The following is a 17,889-nucleotide window of genomic DNA, read 5'->3' on the forward strand; positions in this document are numbered from 1 at the left end:
GAATATTATTAGGTAACTTGTGAAGTTACAAGTGTATAAACATTTAAAACACAAGGGAAGGGAGTGAGAAGAAATTCCGTTAAAGAGCTTAGAGCGAGAGACACATAGTTAATTAGGAGCCACGAGTTGGCGCGAAAGCAAAGGGAAGAAGAAGAAGGTGCCGAGGTTGAAGGGCGTGGCGAAGAATGTCTCTTCATGGATCCAAACCCACACTCGCTTCTTCCACTTCTCTCTCCTTTCATCTTCCCCCCAAAACTAAACAATGTCGTCGTTCCTATCATCTCACTTTCACCTTCACATCATTTTCCCACAACTTTCTTAACGCCTTTCATTCAAATCTCAGCAACGCTCCCATCAGATCCATAACTCATTTCCTTCTCTTTATGAACCTTCTTGTTGAGGTCTCCTCACCTCCCACTTTACACCGCAATAATGGTATGTTTCTCTCGCCATTTTCAGTTTACTTTTTTTTTTCTTTTCATGCAATGCGTTTTTCTTTGCTTGCGCAATTGGAAGCCTCAGGCGATCAAGCCTCTTGTTATTTCTATCTTTTACATTTTAAAATAAATAGTAAGATCTCGTTTACGTGCGTTGGAATTGAAAATACTTACGTGAAAGATGGAATAAAACTATGAACTGGATACTGGAGAGAAGGTGTTAGGGGTCGTCATACTTTGAAGTCAAGTGATTCTTTGTAATGCAAAGTTGTTTTATTAAGTGATCCTCCTCCATGATCAATGCACATTAGAATTTCGGAGAAGTATGGGAAAAGGGATTGGAGTTCACAATCCGACAAAACTTATATTTAGTTCCTTATGTGCTTTTGGGGTTGTTCTCGAATCAGAATTGGAGTTTTACCTTGGGAATCTGTGGTGACATTTAATGTTTTTATGTATTTAAGCATTTAGTATACGGATTATCGAGATGAAACTCCAATTCTAATAGAAGAACAACATTAAAAGTACCTAAGGACCTGTATCTAAATTTTGTTCAAATCTATAAGCAAATGATTTATTTGGGAGATGTTGCATTCAGATCAAGTTGGGTAACTTAGCCATCATTGTCAGAGAATAATGATGCCAACAGTGGATGAATTATGAAACAAAAAGTGATGAATCGTGAAATGCAAAGCAGACAAATCACACTTGGTTCGCTCTGTATAGAGTGGATGGATTTTAGCAATGGATAGAAGAAATACAGATTTAGTAGGCATATCAAGTTTCAAAACAATATTGAGCTCAGGATCCTGAGTTGTGGGTTGTGACTCGCATTTGTTTATACTTATACATGAACTTTACTTTTGAAGAGCATCCAGTAGACTTGTAGATTCTGATTTCCTGTGGTATTTGCAATTTTTTCAAGATTCAAAAACTCAAAATATCTCTCATTCAATACATTAGAAAAGGATGTAGTAGGAAAGAAATATGATATCTTGTCATGCAGCAGAAAACTCTGATTAAACTGACTTTTCTACAATGTGGCATCTAGTTGGTTGTTAGGCGACTATTCCGGAGAATTATGGTAAAACATTCTGATTTATTTGGCTGTTAGTACTACAGGCTTACAGGTCCTGTCTAACTAGGCATATTTTAGTTTAGTTTGGAATTTATAGATCTTTCTAGACGCATGTCATGGGACAAACCCATTTATAATTCTTGTTAGTTTTTCTTGAAGACAAGATAATATAAAAATAAATATTTAGAACCTTAATGAGATCTTACATAGATCATTGTAATAAAAAAATGATTCCATATCTCAATCTGCAGGGGACTCCAGTGAATATTATTGTGGGTTCTCATGTCTGGATTGAAGACCCAGAGGTATCTTGGATTGATGGACAGGTATTAAAAATCAATGGAACGGATGCTGAAATTGAAGATACCAATGGAAAAAAGGTTTGTAGACTGTCAGAGTGCCAGTTACTTGGTTCCTTATTTTTATTAGACTGAGAAAGTTGCAGATGAAAAACTGTGTTCTCTTGTGAAGAATTTTACATTAAATAGTGTTCATCCAATTTGAATTTTACATCTATGAATTAAATAGTCAATCTGCAATAAATGCTATCTTACAGCTGAGATAACTAATTAAGGAGATAATTACAACTATATAATCATGTAAGATCTGCTGTATTGAATGATCAACAAATTTGTGCCAATAATAACCAATATTCTACAATTTGTGTCAATTAATAACTAATATTCTGCTAATCAATTTCATTGAAATCCCCCCTCAAATTGATGCTGGTAAGTCTAAAAGCATAAATTTGCAGACTAGGAAATTATGGCACTGACGTGTCAAGGATTTTGTGAGAATGCCAACGAGTTGAACAAATGTAGAAACATGAGGCAAGATGATAACTCGATGGTCATACACCTCCTGGGTTGAGTGACAATCAACCTTTATGTGTTTCTTTCTTTCATGGTAAACAAGATTTGTGTCAATTTGAATGGCGCTTGTATTGTCTCAGAGCATGCAGCAGACATGGCGCGGTATTCTGCTTCAGTGGATGATTTGGAGACTGAGTCTTGTTTCTTGCATTTCCAAGAGATTAGAGCTTCCCCTAAGAACATACACCAGTCAGTAGTGGATTTCCGTGTGTCTGGACATCTAGTCTAACCAGAATCACTGGATGCTTGAAGTTGTGTTGATGCACCAGTAGGGAAGAAAAGACTACGGCTGGAAGTATCAAGTAGATACTGAATAATACAGTTTACTACTGAAAGATGCAAATTCCAAGGAAATTGCATGAATTTGCTAATTGTGTTGACAACAAATGAGATGTCTGGTCTGGTGATGGTTAGGTAAATAAGACTTCGAACTAGCTTATGATAGAAAGTTGGGTCTTCTAGAAGGTCACATTCATCTTGTCGCAATTTTAGATTAATTTCCATTGGAGTGTCAACAAGAGCAGAATTAGTGAGACCAACTAATTGAATTAGATCTTGAATATATTTGTGTTGATTGACAAAAATGCCTTTCTGTTGAAAGTGTACTTCTAATCCCAAGAAATAAGTGAGTTGGCCAAGGTCTTTCATGTGGAAAGTTGAATGCAACAATTTCTTGATTGTACTGATAGCCTATTAATCTGATTTGGTGACCACAATATCGTCCACATAAACAAGAAGAAGATTGATGATTGGTTTACGACCAATTGTGGTCATTGATGGGCAGCACCCTATCTTGATAAATAAGACTTTCATTCTAGAATCAATCCATACTATATTGGATAGCTAAACATTTGACATAGGCTTATTGTATGACAGCAGTTAATACAGAAGAAAGATAAAATAATAATGATAGGTAATGATTTGCCTCTCATTTAGGGGATGTGAAATATTGCTTTGAGGAGAGGATTGGCCCCATTCTTTTTTTCCCCTTTAAAAATTTGTTTTTTTCCCTTCCTTTGCAGCTTTTTTTTCTAAAACAAAATTAATTTGGCACCCCTCAATAAAGTAATTTTCATATTAGGTCCCCCATCTTAATTATTCTAGCTTTGTCCCCGGTCTCCTTTGTGATCATCCTAGGTTTATATACGTAGCAACTACATACATGGTGATCAACTAAAATAAGAAAAAGAACTGCTGGTCAGCTGTATCTGGCTTCAAGTAGATCATGGAATGAGAAACGAAGGCCAAAGAAAACACTAAAAAGTAAAAAGGGAAGAGATCCATAAACAAGGGTTCTTTCTTTCATTATTGAATTCACCTGCTTGGGATTCAAGTCATCAATATGTTCTATAGAAAATTATTTAATTAAGGTTTATTGTTCTGAAAATCTGTGTCGAAGTCATTGATTGGAGTCTTGAACAAGTTTACCACTGTCTGTGTCTTTATTGTATTCCTGCTTTATCTTTACTCATTAAACTCTGCAGTAAGAAAATTATTGTTATTTGTATACTTCATTTCTTCATGCAGCACTTCTTTCTCATGCATGTATTGCTTACTGGAAAATGTGCAAAATAATGCAGTAACTTCTATTTTGGCTATTTTAAGGTTGTTGCAAATTTATCAAAAATATATCCTAAGGATATGGAAGCTCCTCCTGGTGGAGTGGACGATATGACTAAACTGTCCTACTTGCATGAGCCTGGAGTCCTGCAGAACTTAAAAGCTAGATATGAATTGAATGAAATATATGTAAGGCTTTCTTCCCTTTAATGTGATGAGATTCAGCAAAGTTTATCAGTGAAAAAGTTGTTACCTAATGTTTTGGCAGACTTATACTGGAAATATTCTGATTGCAATAAATCCATTCCAAAGACTACCTCATATTTATGGTGCGCACATGATGCAACAATACAAGGGAGCTCCATTTGGGGAATTAAGCCCTCACGTGTTTGCAGTTGCTGATGTTGCATATAGGTAATCCTATATTTTTTCTTAAGATCCAAGTTTCATTTCTATAAGTGAAGCAAATATTGAATTGTTGATTTTATTAATATCAGGGCGATGATTAACGAAAAAAAAAGCAATTCAATTCTAGTCAGTGGGGAAAGTGGAGCTGGTAAAACTGAAACTACAAAAATGCTTATGCAATACCTTGCTTTCTTAGGTGGTAGGGCTGGTACCGAAGGGCGAACAGTTGAACAACAAGTTCTTGAAGTATGATCTAATTAATTACACTCATTTTTGAACTCTTAACAGAATTCCCGTCCCCGCCCTCCCCAATGAATAACATTCCATTTTCTTATCTTTTAATATGAACTCATTCAAGACTTCCATATTAACTGATTTGAGTGCAGTCAAATCCAGTACTGGAAGCATTTGGGAATGCTAAAACTGTCAGGAATAACAATTCTAGGTGAGTGTATCTTATATGTGGTAAATAAAGGATTCTGTGGGTTTTATTCTCTATGATTTCTGGTATGTAAACTAACCTTGTATCAGTCTTTCTGACATGTGGACAACAAAGGATTCCTTGTGCTTCATTCTTACTGCTAGTCTGAAATTATAGATTAACTTCATCTCCAGTTTTGTCTCATTTCATTACCTTAATATCACGTTATATTGTCAAAAGTCATTCTGATGTTAAGAAGGGCAGTTAGAATGATGTCATTCTGATGTTAAGAAGGGCAGTTAGAATGATGTCTTTCTTAATCAAATTTTCGTTCCAGAAAAGGAATTCCTTTTTTTGCTAACATAAGCTGCTACATGATTCTTAATGTCTAAGCTATTACCAAAGAGTTGGTTTCAAATTCTCCTAGTGTTAATGGTGCAGCCGTTTTGGTAAATTTGTTGAGATCCAATTCGATAAAAGTGGAAGAATATCAGGAGCAGCCATCCGAACATATCTTCTAGAGAGATCTCGGGTTTGCCAAATTAATGATCCTGAAAGGAACTACCATTGCTTTTATCTTCTTTGTGCTGCACCACAGGAGGTGGCTTTCTGTCTACAATCTACTTATTATTGATTCTTTTAATTATATAAACTCATTGAAAATTCTGCTAACAGGAAATTGAGAAATACAAATTAGGAAATCCTAGATCGTTTCACTACCTTAACCAGTCAAAATGCTATGAACTGGCTGATGTAAGTGATGCTCATGAATATCTTGCCACCCGAAGAGCTATGGATATTGTTGGAATAAGCCAAAAAGATCAGGTATTTCTTCCACAAATACGAATGCAGCTTTTTTCCTGCTAGAATATAGAATGATTGTTCTCTCCCTCTCTGCTTTTCCCTGCTGTCTTGTTCTCAGGAAGCCATTTTCAGAGTTGTTGCTTCAATTCTTCATATTGGTAATATTGAATTTACCAAAGGAAAAGAAGTTGATTCATCAGTTCCAAAAGATGACAAATCCAAATTCCACCTGAAAACAACTGCTGAGCTTCTCATGTATGGACACTGTTGTATTATTACTTATGTCTGTATGATATATAGTTTACTTAAGATAATTGTCAATATTGGATCAGGTGTGATGCTGATGCCTTGGAAGACGCATTATGTAAGCGTGTCATGATCACCCCTGAAGAAGTTATAAAACGGAGCCTTGACCCCCAAAGTGCAGCAATCAGTAGAGATGGATTGGCAAAAACAATCTATTCTCGGCTATTTGACTGGTAAGATACTAAAAATGGAAACAAATTCATTTTAAAGACCTTTAAATTGTCTAATTAGTATCACAGATACTGAATATGAGAATACAGGGTTCTGGTTTTGATTCCTGGATCATTTATGTGTTTACTAACAGGTTGGTGGACAAGATTAATAATTCCATTGGACAAGACCCCAATTCTAAATCTTTGATTGGGGTCCTTGATATCTATGGTTTCGAAAGCTTTAAATCTAACAGGTAATATATAGTTTCGAAGAATAAACATATCTATATAAGTATGTCCACAAGAGGGCATTACTGAAGATATTGAAAGCAAACTACCTCTACTTATTCTCAAGTTTCAATTTTTTGTAACTTATTTTCAGTTTGTCATGCTCTGCAGTTTTGAGCAATTTTGCATTAATTTCACAAATGAGAAGTTGCAGCAACATTTCAACCAGGCAAAGTCTAAGAACAAATTATGCACTTCAAGTTTGTTTTTTATTTCCATTATTAATATGATGGTGATGATTTCAGCACGTGTTTAAAATGGAACAAGAAGAATATACAAAGGAGCAGATCAATTGGAGCTACATTGAATTTGTTGACAACCAAGATGTTTTGGACCTTATTGAGAAGGTTTTCTTTCTCTCCTTTTTTTTTCCCACTTTCTTTAAGGCAACGAGTATAATTGATTCATTTTTAGTTGGAAGCCTTCAACTTAGATGTTCAAAACCTTAATGAAACTGAAAGGTGTGTGTGTTTGATATGCTTAAAGATGATATTTACATTGCTGTCGTTTCTAATTATCCAATATAGGCTCTCCCCACAGTCTATTTAGTGTGACTATACCTTGCCTATTAATAATGAATTTTCAATTGATCCCAATCTGCAAAGGTTGATAAAAAATACAGAACAACTACATACATGTAGAAAGGAAGAGAAGCAGGGAAACAGGAACTTGTGATGAAAAGAAAATTGATTAATGAGTTTCTTTCTTGCTTCTTTGGAATTGAACCACAAGTCCTTTATTGTGTCTAACATACACAATCTTTTATTTTGGGTTTTAGATGAATATAAATTTATAATCAAGCAAGTTCCATTTCTGAGTAGCGAATAGTCTTCCACCAAGTATTATTTTGGGCCCATTTTACAGCTTAATTCAATCCCTAGTTAGGATTTTCCTGCCTTTTGTTCTTGTACTATTCTTTTACATTGATTTTGCTTTTGCAGAAACCTGGAGGAATCATTGCTCTCCTTGATGAAGCTTGGTAAATAATTGTTATTTTTCCCATGAACTACTTCCTTTTCACAGCTTGCTTGATGAATTTAACTTTTTCAATTTACTTTAGGTTGGTAAAATTAGACATGATCCAGTTTTTGTCTGGTTTCTTCAAATCCAAAGCTCCTTGTTACATAACATATTGAATCTACCTCCATTGTTCTTGCCTTTACCCTCTCCCTTTGTCTTTCAGCATGTTTCCGAAGTCAACTCATGAAACATTTGCAAACAAGCTTTATCAAACATTTAAGAATAACAAGCGCTTTATTAAGCCAAAATTGTCTCGAACAGATTTCACAATTGCTCATTATGCTGGGGAGGTACGACTAATCTCATAGCATTAGCTGCTGCTAAAACGAGGCATCTTTGCTTATTCAAATTTACCCTCCTAAATCTGTAGGTATTATACCAGTCTGACCAATTCTTAGACAAAAACAAGGATTATGTGGTTCCTGAACATCAAGATTTATTGAGTGCTTCCAAATGTTCTTTTGTATCTGGCCTTTTTCCTCCACTTCCAGAAGAGACATCAAAATCTTCCAAATTTTCTTCAATTGGTTCTCGTTTTAAGGTATCATTCTTTTTCAAGTCTTTATTGATAAACTTTAGGACTTCGACTAAAACTTCAAATAATGAATATATGAAACAACCTACAAAAACTGAACTGCATTCTTATTATCAAGAAGCTAATGAAATTTTGAATGGTGCAGCTACAACTACAAAGCCTGATGGACACATTAAATTCTACAGAACCCCATTACATTAGATGTGTGAAACCAAACAACCAACTCAAGCCTGCAATTTTTGAGAATGTCAATATTATGCAACAACTTCGCTGTGGTGTGAGTATGCTTTTATGTTCTTCCTTTATTTCATTATTTGGAAGATGGTTTATACAAAAGTATATTCATAGTTCCATCAAGTCTTCACCCCTTCTTCAGCTGTTCCTAACTCTTGTTCCTATAGGGTGTTTTGGAGGCAATCAGAATCAGTTGTGCTGGCTACCCTACTCGTCGTGCTTTCTTTGAATTTATAAACAGATTTGGCATCCTTGCTACAGAGGCCATGGAAGCAAAGTAAGCACTCTTTTAGTTTATCTTCTATGCCTTGGAGGAAGAAAGTTTTGGCTTGATATGTTCAAATATTTCGTACCAAACTTGGGCATGGTGCTAATATGTCATGTTTTTCACCTGTGAGTAGCTGTGATGAAAAGACTGGTTGCCAAAAGATTTTGGAAAAGATGGGGCTTCAAGGATATCAGGTAATTTGAAATATTTCACCAGCATAATTTGTAAAGCTCTTAAGGCCTTAGCAACAACTATAACCCATGCACATTGCAGCATTAATTTATAACAGCTCTTTCAGACTTAACGAACTAATATCAACAGGGAGCTTGTATGGTCTTATAACTTGCTTATATGTATAATATTTATGCCATGCTCATATGTTCACAAAATTCATTTGGTTGGCTTCAAATATTGTAGATTGGAAAAACAAAGGTATTCTTGCGAGCAGGTCAGATGGCTGAACTAGATGCACGGAGAGCTCAAGTACTTAGTAATGCAGCAAAAGTTATCCAACGGCGTATACGAACTCATCAAGCTCGTAAACATTATCTTGCATTGCGAAAGAAGAGCATATATGTGCAGTCTCGGTGGAGAGGTAAAGTGTTTCAAAAGTGAAATATCCCGATTCATTTGTTTGGATACATGCAGTCAAATTTTCATATTGTATGACTTCCCTGGTTAGAATAATGTATCTCAAATCTGTAGGAAGACTTGCATGTAAACTCTATGAGCACTTGAGAAGGGAGGCTGCTGCTAGGAAAATTCAAAAGAACGTACGCAGATATGAAGCTAGGAAAGCCTATAAAGAACTTCATGTGTCAGCACTTACACTGCAAACAGCTATAAGGGCCATTGCTGCCCGCAATAAATTCAGATTTAGGAAGCAGACTAAAGCTTCCATTATTATTCAGGTTTTGGTTCAGTACTATATGATTTGGATTATCCTCTAGGGCAATCAGTATTCAGTATTTTAAATTCCCTCTCAAAAAATTGCAGGCTTGGTGGCGGTGCCACAAAGCTGCCATATATTATAAGAGGCTTAGTAGAGGTGCAATAGTTACACAATGCAGATGGAGGGGGCGCATAGCCAGGAAAGAACTTAGGAAACTGAAAATGGTATGTTTTACCATGATTCTTATACATTAAGTAGATCCTTCAGAAATAGATGACAAAAGATGTAACACGTCCATCCTACAAAACTTATGGCACAAAAAGCAAAAGATACTATTTGATCAATTTTTAATTGTAAAATTGAGTTTCAAATTATAGATATATACAAACAATATTCATATTTTTTGTTTCATTATTATCTTCATGAAGGGAAAAACAATAGAAGAACTTAAAATTCTCTTCTGATCTGCAAAGATTAAATTGGCTTTTAATTTTTTACTTGTAATTACAGAGGACAAAACTTTGTTCCCTTTTTATTTTGATTTCTTGAACCGCTACCTTATCTTTATTTTGAAAAAATGAAGTAGATACAAAATAAACCTTGGAGAAAACTGCAAAATAGTATGTCGCATCCACAATGGCCTAAATTGAGAGTCATCCAATATCTTTCTTTGATGTTTCTTTCCTTTTTAGTGGTATGAAGGATCAAATCTAAAACTAACCCCACCTTGATCCAACTGATTAAGCTGCTTGTACCTGACTCATTCTGTAATATATAAGTAGCTTGAACCTCACTTTTTTTAATTTTATTTTCCTGGTTTCATTATATCTTTCTGTTTTCTTCTAAGTTGACATATGTTTCCATTTGCTTTAGGCTGCAAGAGAAACTGGTGCCCTTCAAGAAGCAAAGGATAAACTAGAAAAACGAGTGGAGGAACTCACTTGGCGTCTCCAACTAGAAAAAGGTTTAAGGGTAAGTGCATGTTTTGTGTATAGATATAATTTGGAAGGATTTTGTTATTCTGATCTCTTACACATTCATGCATTTTGAAAAACATTTTTGCACAAATAAGAAATAAAAAGGAAGGTTAAAAGGCCAATATTTGCAAGTTATTAAATATCCTTTCAACTGGTAAGGCGAAAAGTTAGCCATGTGGAATCATGTACAGACCAATCTGGAAGAATCCAAAGCACAGGAGATAGCAAAAGTGCAGAATTCATTGCAGGAGATGCAGAACAAATTTGAAGAAACTAATGCTCTGCTCATCAAAGAGCGAGAGAATGTGAAGAAAGTTGTTGAAGAAGCACCTCCCGTCATTAAAGAAACACAAGTTATTGTTGAAGATACACAGAAGATTGAGACACTGACTGCAGAAGTTGAGAGCCTAAAGGTAAGAAAGTTCAGTCATACAAGACCAAATCTCCTATTAGGTGAACCTTATTTCAAGGATGCATCTCTTTCGATATAAAATGCTTCTTTTAAAATTGAAAGTTTTTATGACAATATTTATTTCGGTAATATATGACCTATATCATTTTTAGAATGGCACATTAATTTTGTAGCCTCTTCTTCATTGATTAGTTCATAAAGGGGGGAAAAATACAACAGATATGGAATTTGGTATATGAGACTGAGGACCATAAATAATTTCAATGTGAAGAAGTTATTTAAATAGTATCTTATTTTTGTTCTGGACATGTATCCAATTATGTAACCCAGCTTGTAAACAGAACTATGACCTATCTTGGATAAACTTATTCTTAAGTACTTATAAGAGAAGAAAATGAATCAAAATTCTCTTATAAGTTAAAATCAACTTATGCACCTTAACTTTTAGAGGAGTTAAATGAAGGAGCTTATAAAAAAATTGAGGGGCATAAGTTGACTTTAACTATGGGAGGAGTTTGATTCGCTTTCAGAGTACTTGTATGAAATGCTATATCTGAGTTAGGAAATCCCTAGAACCACATCAAAGATTAGGAAGATGTGTTTGGGAAAAGTTGAACTGTCCTCTTGTGGCCTTTCTTATTAAATAGTCATTCAGCATCTTTACAAGATAGGCATTCTAGGAGATCTTGCAGATATTTACTTCAGATTTATTAGAAAGGAAATAAATTCCTAAGGTTATGTCTATACACTATACAGAATATACAGATGAAAATAATAATTATGACAGCCTAAAAAACATGTGATAAATATGACCCCTTGACAGCCTGGATTATCGCATTAATTTCATTAACATCCTCCTCATGTTGATGCTGGTTGTCAACCAGCAACAATTTGGCAACAAGAAACCCATGCCGCTGTCTGGTCATAGCATTGGTAAAAATATCAGCTACTTGAATTGCTGTAGATATGTGAGTAAGAGTGATAATATGACTTGCCAAGGCTTCTCTGATATAATGTCAGTCCACCTCTGTGTTTCACTGTTTTGTCTGTTCATGAAACACCTCTAGCAGCCTGGATTATTACATTAATTTCATTAACACTCTGTAGATCCTCCTCTGTTTAAAGGGATGTAACAAAGCAAGTTTCTCTCCTGTTGATTTATGGAACAACAAGATAGATTGTTCATTCTCTTCAAATTAATACTACTATCAAATCAAGTTATGCATTAATGCTAGTTGATATCCAGTGGTGTTTTTCCCTCACAAAATGTCCTTTGAAGTGTGGACAATGCCCAAGTGCACTTTACCTTGTACTAAAACTTACCTTAATTATGAATAATTGTGAAGAGTGGGGGTCGCAAGGATCCAGATTGAACATTTTACTGTCATGGAGTCCCATACAATGTCTACATGTCAATAACAAATCATTTAAAAAAACTGAGGTTAGGTGGAGGCACTTGAATAGATTATATCTCTACTGTAGTAATTTGTATTAGGATGATGTATTTTAATTGGACAGATTTATGTTTCTGAATATGCCTTTGGATAAGTTTATCAAGAAATAAGGAGGACAGTTTCCTCTTAAGCTTATGGTGAATACCAATGTTTTTGTAGCATCATATCGTGGTTAGCTCATCTTACGTGATTTTGCCTTGGCTTTATCTACACAGACTTCACTCAAGTCAGAGAAACAGAAAGCTGATGACTTTGAAAGAAAATACAACGAAGCCCAAGTTTGTAGCGAAGAAAGAGGTAAAAAACTGGAAGACACGGAGAAGAAGACACGTCAGCTTCAAGAATCACTGACTAGGTAATATAAATAATGAAAAGTATGCCCTGATGTAATTGTTTTCCCGTGATAATCAATGATGTCTTGCAAGGGAGAGCCTTGTCACAATGTTAAGGTTGTTACTTGTAACCCTGAGGTTACCAGTACAAATCTTGGAAACAGTCTCTCTGCTTATGGAGTTACAGCTGCATACATTTACTACTCCAGACCCTACTTGGTGGTGGGAGCCTTGTGCTCTGGGCCACACTTTAATCAACAATGACCTGCTTTGAAAATATTGGATGACTTGTGTAAACTTGTGTGCCAAATTCCTTGTTGTGGAGACTTTCTTTCTCTTGAAATGTGTGATAATTGGCTAGCTGTTAAAAATTTATCTTTCTTTAACTTCTCTTGACATCTCAATAATTTATAGCTAATTCAAAATTTCATCATATTATGCCTGCTCTTAATTCACTGAGATGGTTGAGTGAAATCTCATAATTCTATGATTAGGCTAGAGGAGAAGATCACTAATTTAGAATCAGAGAATCAGGTTCTACGTCAACAAGCTGTGTCCATGGCACCTAATAAGTTCCTTTCAGGACGTTCAAGATCAGTTGTCCAGGTAATCCTCAATAATGAATATTATATGCGTGAAAACAATATAATGCTTGACATTGGTTTAAAGGAGCTTTTTGTCTGTCAATAGAGAACTGAAAGTGGTCATATTGTACCGGAAGCAAAGACAACTCTGGTAACTAAATCTTTTATTTTAAATTCGTAGTTATTGGTTTTGGGTATGTCTATATGGATTTGACTCTTTCTTGGTCACCTAATAGCCTAGTCAGGAAATGCATAGCACATCAATGCACCGGAGGGAACCCTCTGACGGCTTGGATGACAAACCACAAAAGTCACTAAATGAGAAACAACAGGAGAATCAAGAGTTACTCATTAGATGTATTGCACAACATCTAGGCTATGCTGGGAACAGACCAATTGCTGCCTGTATCATATACAAATGCCTCTTGCACTGGCGATCATTTGAAGTTGAGCGTACTAGCGTTTTTGACCGTATCATCCAAACTATTGGCCATGCAATTGAGGTGTGAAAAATGCAACTTCCACATGCTAGTAGTCTCTTTTTCTTACACCTCTTTCTTAGCGTAATACTTTCAAGTTGCTGATATATTTCAATTTGGATTTCAGACCCAGGATAACAATGATATCTTGGCTTATTGGTTATCCAATGCCTCTACACTTCTCTTGTTACTCCAGCGCACGCTCAAGGCTAGTGGTGCTGCTGGAATGGCTCCACAACGCCGTCGTTCTTCATCAGCAACCCTGTTTGGGAGGATGACTCAAGTAAAGCATAGCTTCTGATATGAACTAATTAATTCCCAATGAAAATCTTCTATTCTTCAGATAAGCAAGTTCCCTTTTTTTCCCAGAGTTTCCGTGGAGCACCAGCTGGAGTCAATCTTTCCCTAATAAATGGTAACACAAGCAGAGGAGTAGATACATTAAGACAAGTTGAAGCCAAGTACCCAGCTCTGCTTTTCAAACAACAGCTTACAGCATATGTGGAAAAGATATATGGAATGATTCGTGATAATTTGAAGAAAGAAATTTCTCCCTTGCTTGGATTATGCATCCAGGTATGACAATTTATTCATTAATCTGTAGTAGGATTCTACAAGCTGGTCTATAATGTCTGCTTTTAAAAATGATCAATTTATTTTTTTTCCAATTTTTACATTTCCATAGAAATTCATTCATTTAAAACATCACTGTTAATATGTGACGAGATAGGCACCGAGAACATCCAGAGCAAGCCTTGTTAAGGGATCATCACGTTCAGTAGCAAACACCGAAGCACAACGCGCTTTGATTGCTCACTGGCAGGGGATAGTGAAGAGCTTAGGAAACTTTCTAAATACTTTGAAAGCAAATCATGTTAGTATAATCTGTTTTGGCATCTTTCTTTCTATGTTTTTTCCTCCGTATAGCAATATGTCTCAATACTGTCTCTTTACACATATTTTTGGATCTTTTCCATTAAATATATTGTTGTACTAAAATCATGTATACTTCTATTGAAATTTAATAAAATTACATGACCTCCCTTATTGATTCTCAAGTTACATATATTTTCTTTATTTTGATTTTAAATAAAGGGGGATTTATATTGATAATTAAACATGGGAGGTTTGTATAAATTTGAGAATGGAAAGGTTGATCTACATAATTTGGTCAAACCTCAGAAAGGTCTGCATATTATATTCTTCCAACATTGTTTTATTTTCCTTTCTTTGGCAAGTTATTTTCCATTTATTTAGTGTTGTAATGTTGTGATTTCTCCCACTTTGGCTTAATTTATGCAGGTTCCTCCATTTTTAGTTCGTAAGGTGTTCACACAAATTTTTTCTTTCATCAATGTACAATTATTCAATAGGTTGGTTTGTTCTGCACTTTTAATATCCCGTTTTAAGGGCCGTCTTCTTTTCTGTAGATTGGAAGAGTCTCATTTTAATCATCTCATTTTTTTTTGTTCCAGTCTTCTTTTAAGACGGGAATGCTGCTCATTTAGTAATGGAGAATATGTCAAAGCTGGTTTGGCTGAATTGGAGCATTGGTGTTATAAGGCAACAGATGAGGTGCATTAACTTTGCCCTGCTGTTATCCTCTTCAGTTCTTCTAATAGGCTTATATACTAACCCCCCTTCTCCAAAAAAAACAAAATTGCAGTATGCAGGTTCAGCCTGGGATGAGCTCAAACATATTAGACAAGCTATTGGATTTCTGGTATCTATCTATTTTTGGCTACATAACATCTGAAACTATTTTTTTCCCTAATTGTCAAGAGATAGGAAAATATGAAGAACTAAATTTTTTCCTTTGTGTAGGTCATACATCAGAAACCAAAGAAAACATTGGATGAAATAAGCCATGACCTGTGCCCAGTAAGTAGGAGAAATCTTTTTCATTGAAAGATTTTCTTTTTGGAATAGTTAACATTCTCAGTCTCTGTGTACAGGTCCTTAGTATACAGCAGCTATATCGGATAAGCACCATGTATTGGGATGACAAATATGGAACGCATAGTGTGTCCTCCGATGTAAGTTCTTACATAAAAGTTTTACTTAAACTCGTGTTTAAAATCATATATGTTAGAAAGCAGTACGATAACTTCAAATATTAGACGTGCAGAGAAACTATGCTGAGCTCTGCTTATTAATGTTTTCATCTAGGTCATATCCAATATGAGAGTGTTGATGACTGAAGATTCAAATAATGCAGTTAGTAATTCTTTCCTGTTGGATGATGATTCAAGGTCAGCCAGATATCATTAGCTCATGTGATAATTGTCCTATTATTTTTAATATTCTTGCAAATAGTTAAAGTTCACTCACATTTTATTGGTGCTTCTACCAAATAATTCTTACTACTTAGTTTAACTATGATGCATGACAACCAAATACAGAATAAATATAAAAACTGAAATAAGCATGTGGCAGTCCTGAGGTTCAGGGCTGTTCTCAATTTATGATCCCTGACTTTAATTCTTCTCAAATTTGTGATCCCTGACTTTGTCATGTTGCTATATAACCTACCAAGCTTACAACCACATTCATTGGACTGAACCCATTTCAAGATTACATTGTTGTGTCCTGAGACAGAAAGCATGGGAAAGCTACATTCAGGACAATTTTTATTTTTCTTTCTTGAAAAGTTATAGAAAAAGAAAATAATCAAGTCCAAAAATATGCTAATCTGGACATGTAAGTGAAGACCAAGGTCTAGTTTGGATTAACTTGTGGAAGTTTTTTAATTATGAAACCCTAGTAGTATTATTTTTCTATGGCAATAATTTCAAGTTTCGATAAATTTACCGGTGCTTATGAGCAATTTGGATGAGGGAGCTTCTGAAAAATTAGAGTTGCATAAGTTGATTTTATGGACGAAGTTTAATTTGTTTTACATTCATTTTATATTTTACTATAACAAGTATTTGTTGAAAACTTTTTTCAAATTGACTTGAATACTAGTTTGAGAAGCTTGTATTCTTAGCATATCCTTTTGCAAATTTATATCATGACATTGTAACATTAACTATATGAAAGCATCTATTTTGTGCAGCATTCCGTTTTCTGTTGATGACATATCGAAATCAATGGAACAGATAGATATCGCAGATATAGAGCCCCCGCCTCTAATTCGTGAAAACTCTGGCTTTAGCTTTTTGTTGCCACGTCCAGATTGACAGCTTTTGGTGTAGATTTGATCCACCGGTATTCTTACCCACATCCATGGTGTTACCAACTCACATCACTTAAATGTTATCATGGAGTGCTTGAATTGTTGACTTTGGTTGTGTCAGAATAAGTCAGTATTAAACATACCAAAATTTACATCTCAGTGATGGATGACAAAAGGTAGATCATCACGCCGTGCAAGTAGATTTTTGGGCTGAGAGTAAAAGGAATAATACTATTATGGCCTTTTTCCATGAAGTTTTCACTCGCATTTTGTTATGAACCTTGTTACTTCTGAACACATTGCTCTTCTTGGAATAATATTTTGTATCTAGAAAGAATTATAGGAATTTCATTAAATTATAGTGGTGAATGAAGTCCGTCAGAATATGTGGCAAAAGTTCATTATTTATTTGGACTTGTTCTGTCGTGCATTTTCATTGTTTTCGAGTCTTATCTGTACAATATTCTCGAATAATGAATCCCCCTCCCACGATATCTTTACTAATTACTAGCTATCGCTTCATGGAATGGGGCCTCTCCATGTAGCTAAATTTGTAAGCAAAATATCAAACTGCTCTCAACCAAGATTTGAATCTTAAAAGTTGAAATTTGGTACGATTCCGATCAGTTTCAAAGCTTACTCTTTGCAATGTATGCTCGAGACTTTGAGGCACATGCATGGATAGAAAATATGAAGGAAGATGGATGTGCGTATGTATATATATATATATATTTAAGGTTAAAATATTTTTTGTCCCATAAAATATCCAAAGTTTGCTTAGGCTTCATTAAGAGTAAGGGAAAAGTAGGCTTTTACTATTTGCAAAGTTTGCTTTTACACCATCCTTCCATTTTGTTTTTTGTTTATTTTTTCAAAAACACCTTTATCCTGTTCTGAAATTTAATTTCCAAATATAATTTAATGCATGCGGGTGCTAAAATTTGGAATATAACTTCATTTTATGCATAATATATTAAGCGTTAATAATTTAACTTATGTTTCATAAAAAAAAACTTACATTCATTTTTTTCATTTTAGCTTAGGGTGTGCATACATTTTAGCTTATGATGTGTATCATGATTTTTTTTTTATGAATCTTATGAGTCTCGTAACATATTAAGCATAATATATAAATATAATATTTTTGAAACATATTAAATCAACATAATATAATAAAATTTTATATTAAACATAAATT

At 34.8% G+C, this 17,889-nt stretch overlaps 1 protein-coding gene across 1 annotated transcript; it reads left to right on the forward strand.

The window, feature by feature from the left end:
- Window positions 1-107: 107 nt before the first annotated feature.
- Window positions 108-17,233, forward strand: LOC100816792 (myosin-24). Its single transcript, XM_006606408.4, has 38 exons — window positions 108-435; window positions 1,767-1,895; window positions 3,993-4,136; window positions 4,216-4,361; window positions 4,445-4,601; window positions 4,742-4,800; window positions 5,218-5,377; window positions 5,452-5,601; window positions 5,699-5,835; window positions 5,913-6,059; window positions 6,191-6,292; window positions 6,438-6,495; window positions 6,572-6,673; window positions 7,268-7,305; window positions 7,510-7,636; window positions 7,717-7,887; window positions 8,027-8,158; window positions 8,283-8,392; window positions 8,517-8,577; window positions 8,801-8,978; window positions 9,089-9,294; window positions 9,380-9,499; window positions 10,149-10,247; window positions 10,444-10,665; window positions 12,334-12,473; window positions 12,945-13,056; window positions 13,141-13,185; window positions 13,271-13,537; window positions 13,641-13,796; window positions 13,883-14,089; window positions 14,244-14,387; window positions 14,816-14,886; window positions 14,989-15,088; window positions 15,180-15,236; window positions 15,338-15,394; window positions 15,469-15,549; window positions 15,683-15,765; window positions 16,572-17,233. The coding sequence occupies exons 1-38, from the start codon at window positions 433-435 to the stop codon at window positions 16,693-16,695; spliced, it is 4,602 nt and encodes a 1,533-aa protein (XP_006606471.1). The 5' UTR covers window positions 108-432; the 3' UTR covers window positions 16,696-17,233.
- The last annotated feature ends 656 nt before the right edge of the window (window positions 17,234-17,889 follow it).

Source organism: Glycine max, chromosome 20 (genome assembly GCF_000004515.6).
Source record: "Glycine max cultivar Williams 82 chromosome 20, Glycine_max_v4.0, whole genome shotgun sequence".
Taxonomy (NCBI): Eukaryota; Viridiplantae; Streptophyta; class Magnoliopsida; order Fabales; family Fabaceae; genus Glycine; species Glycine max.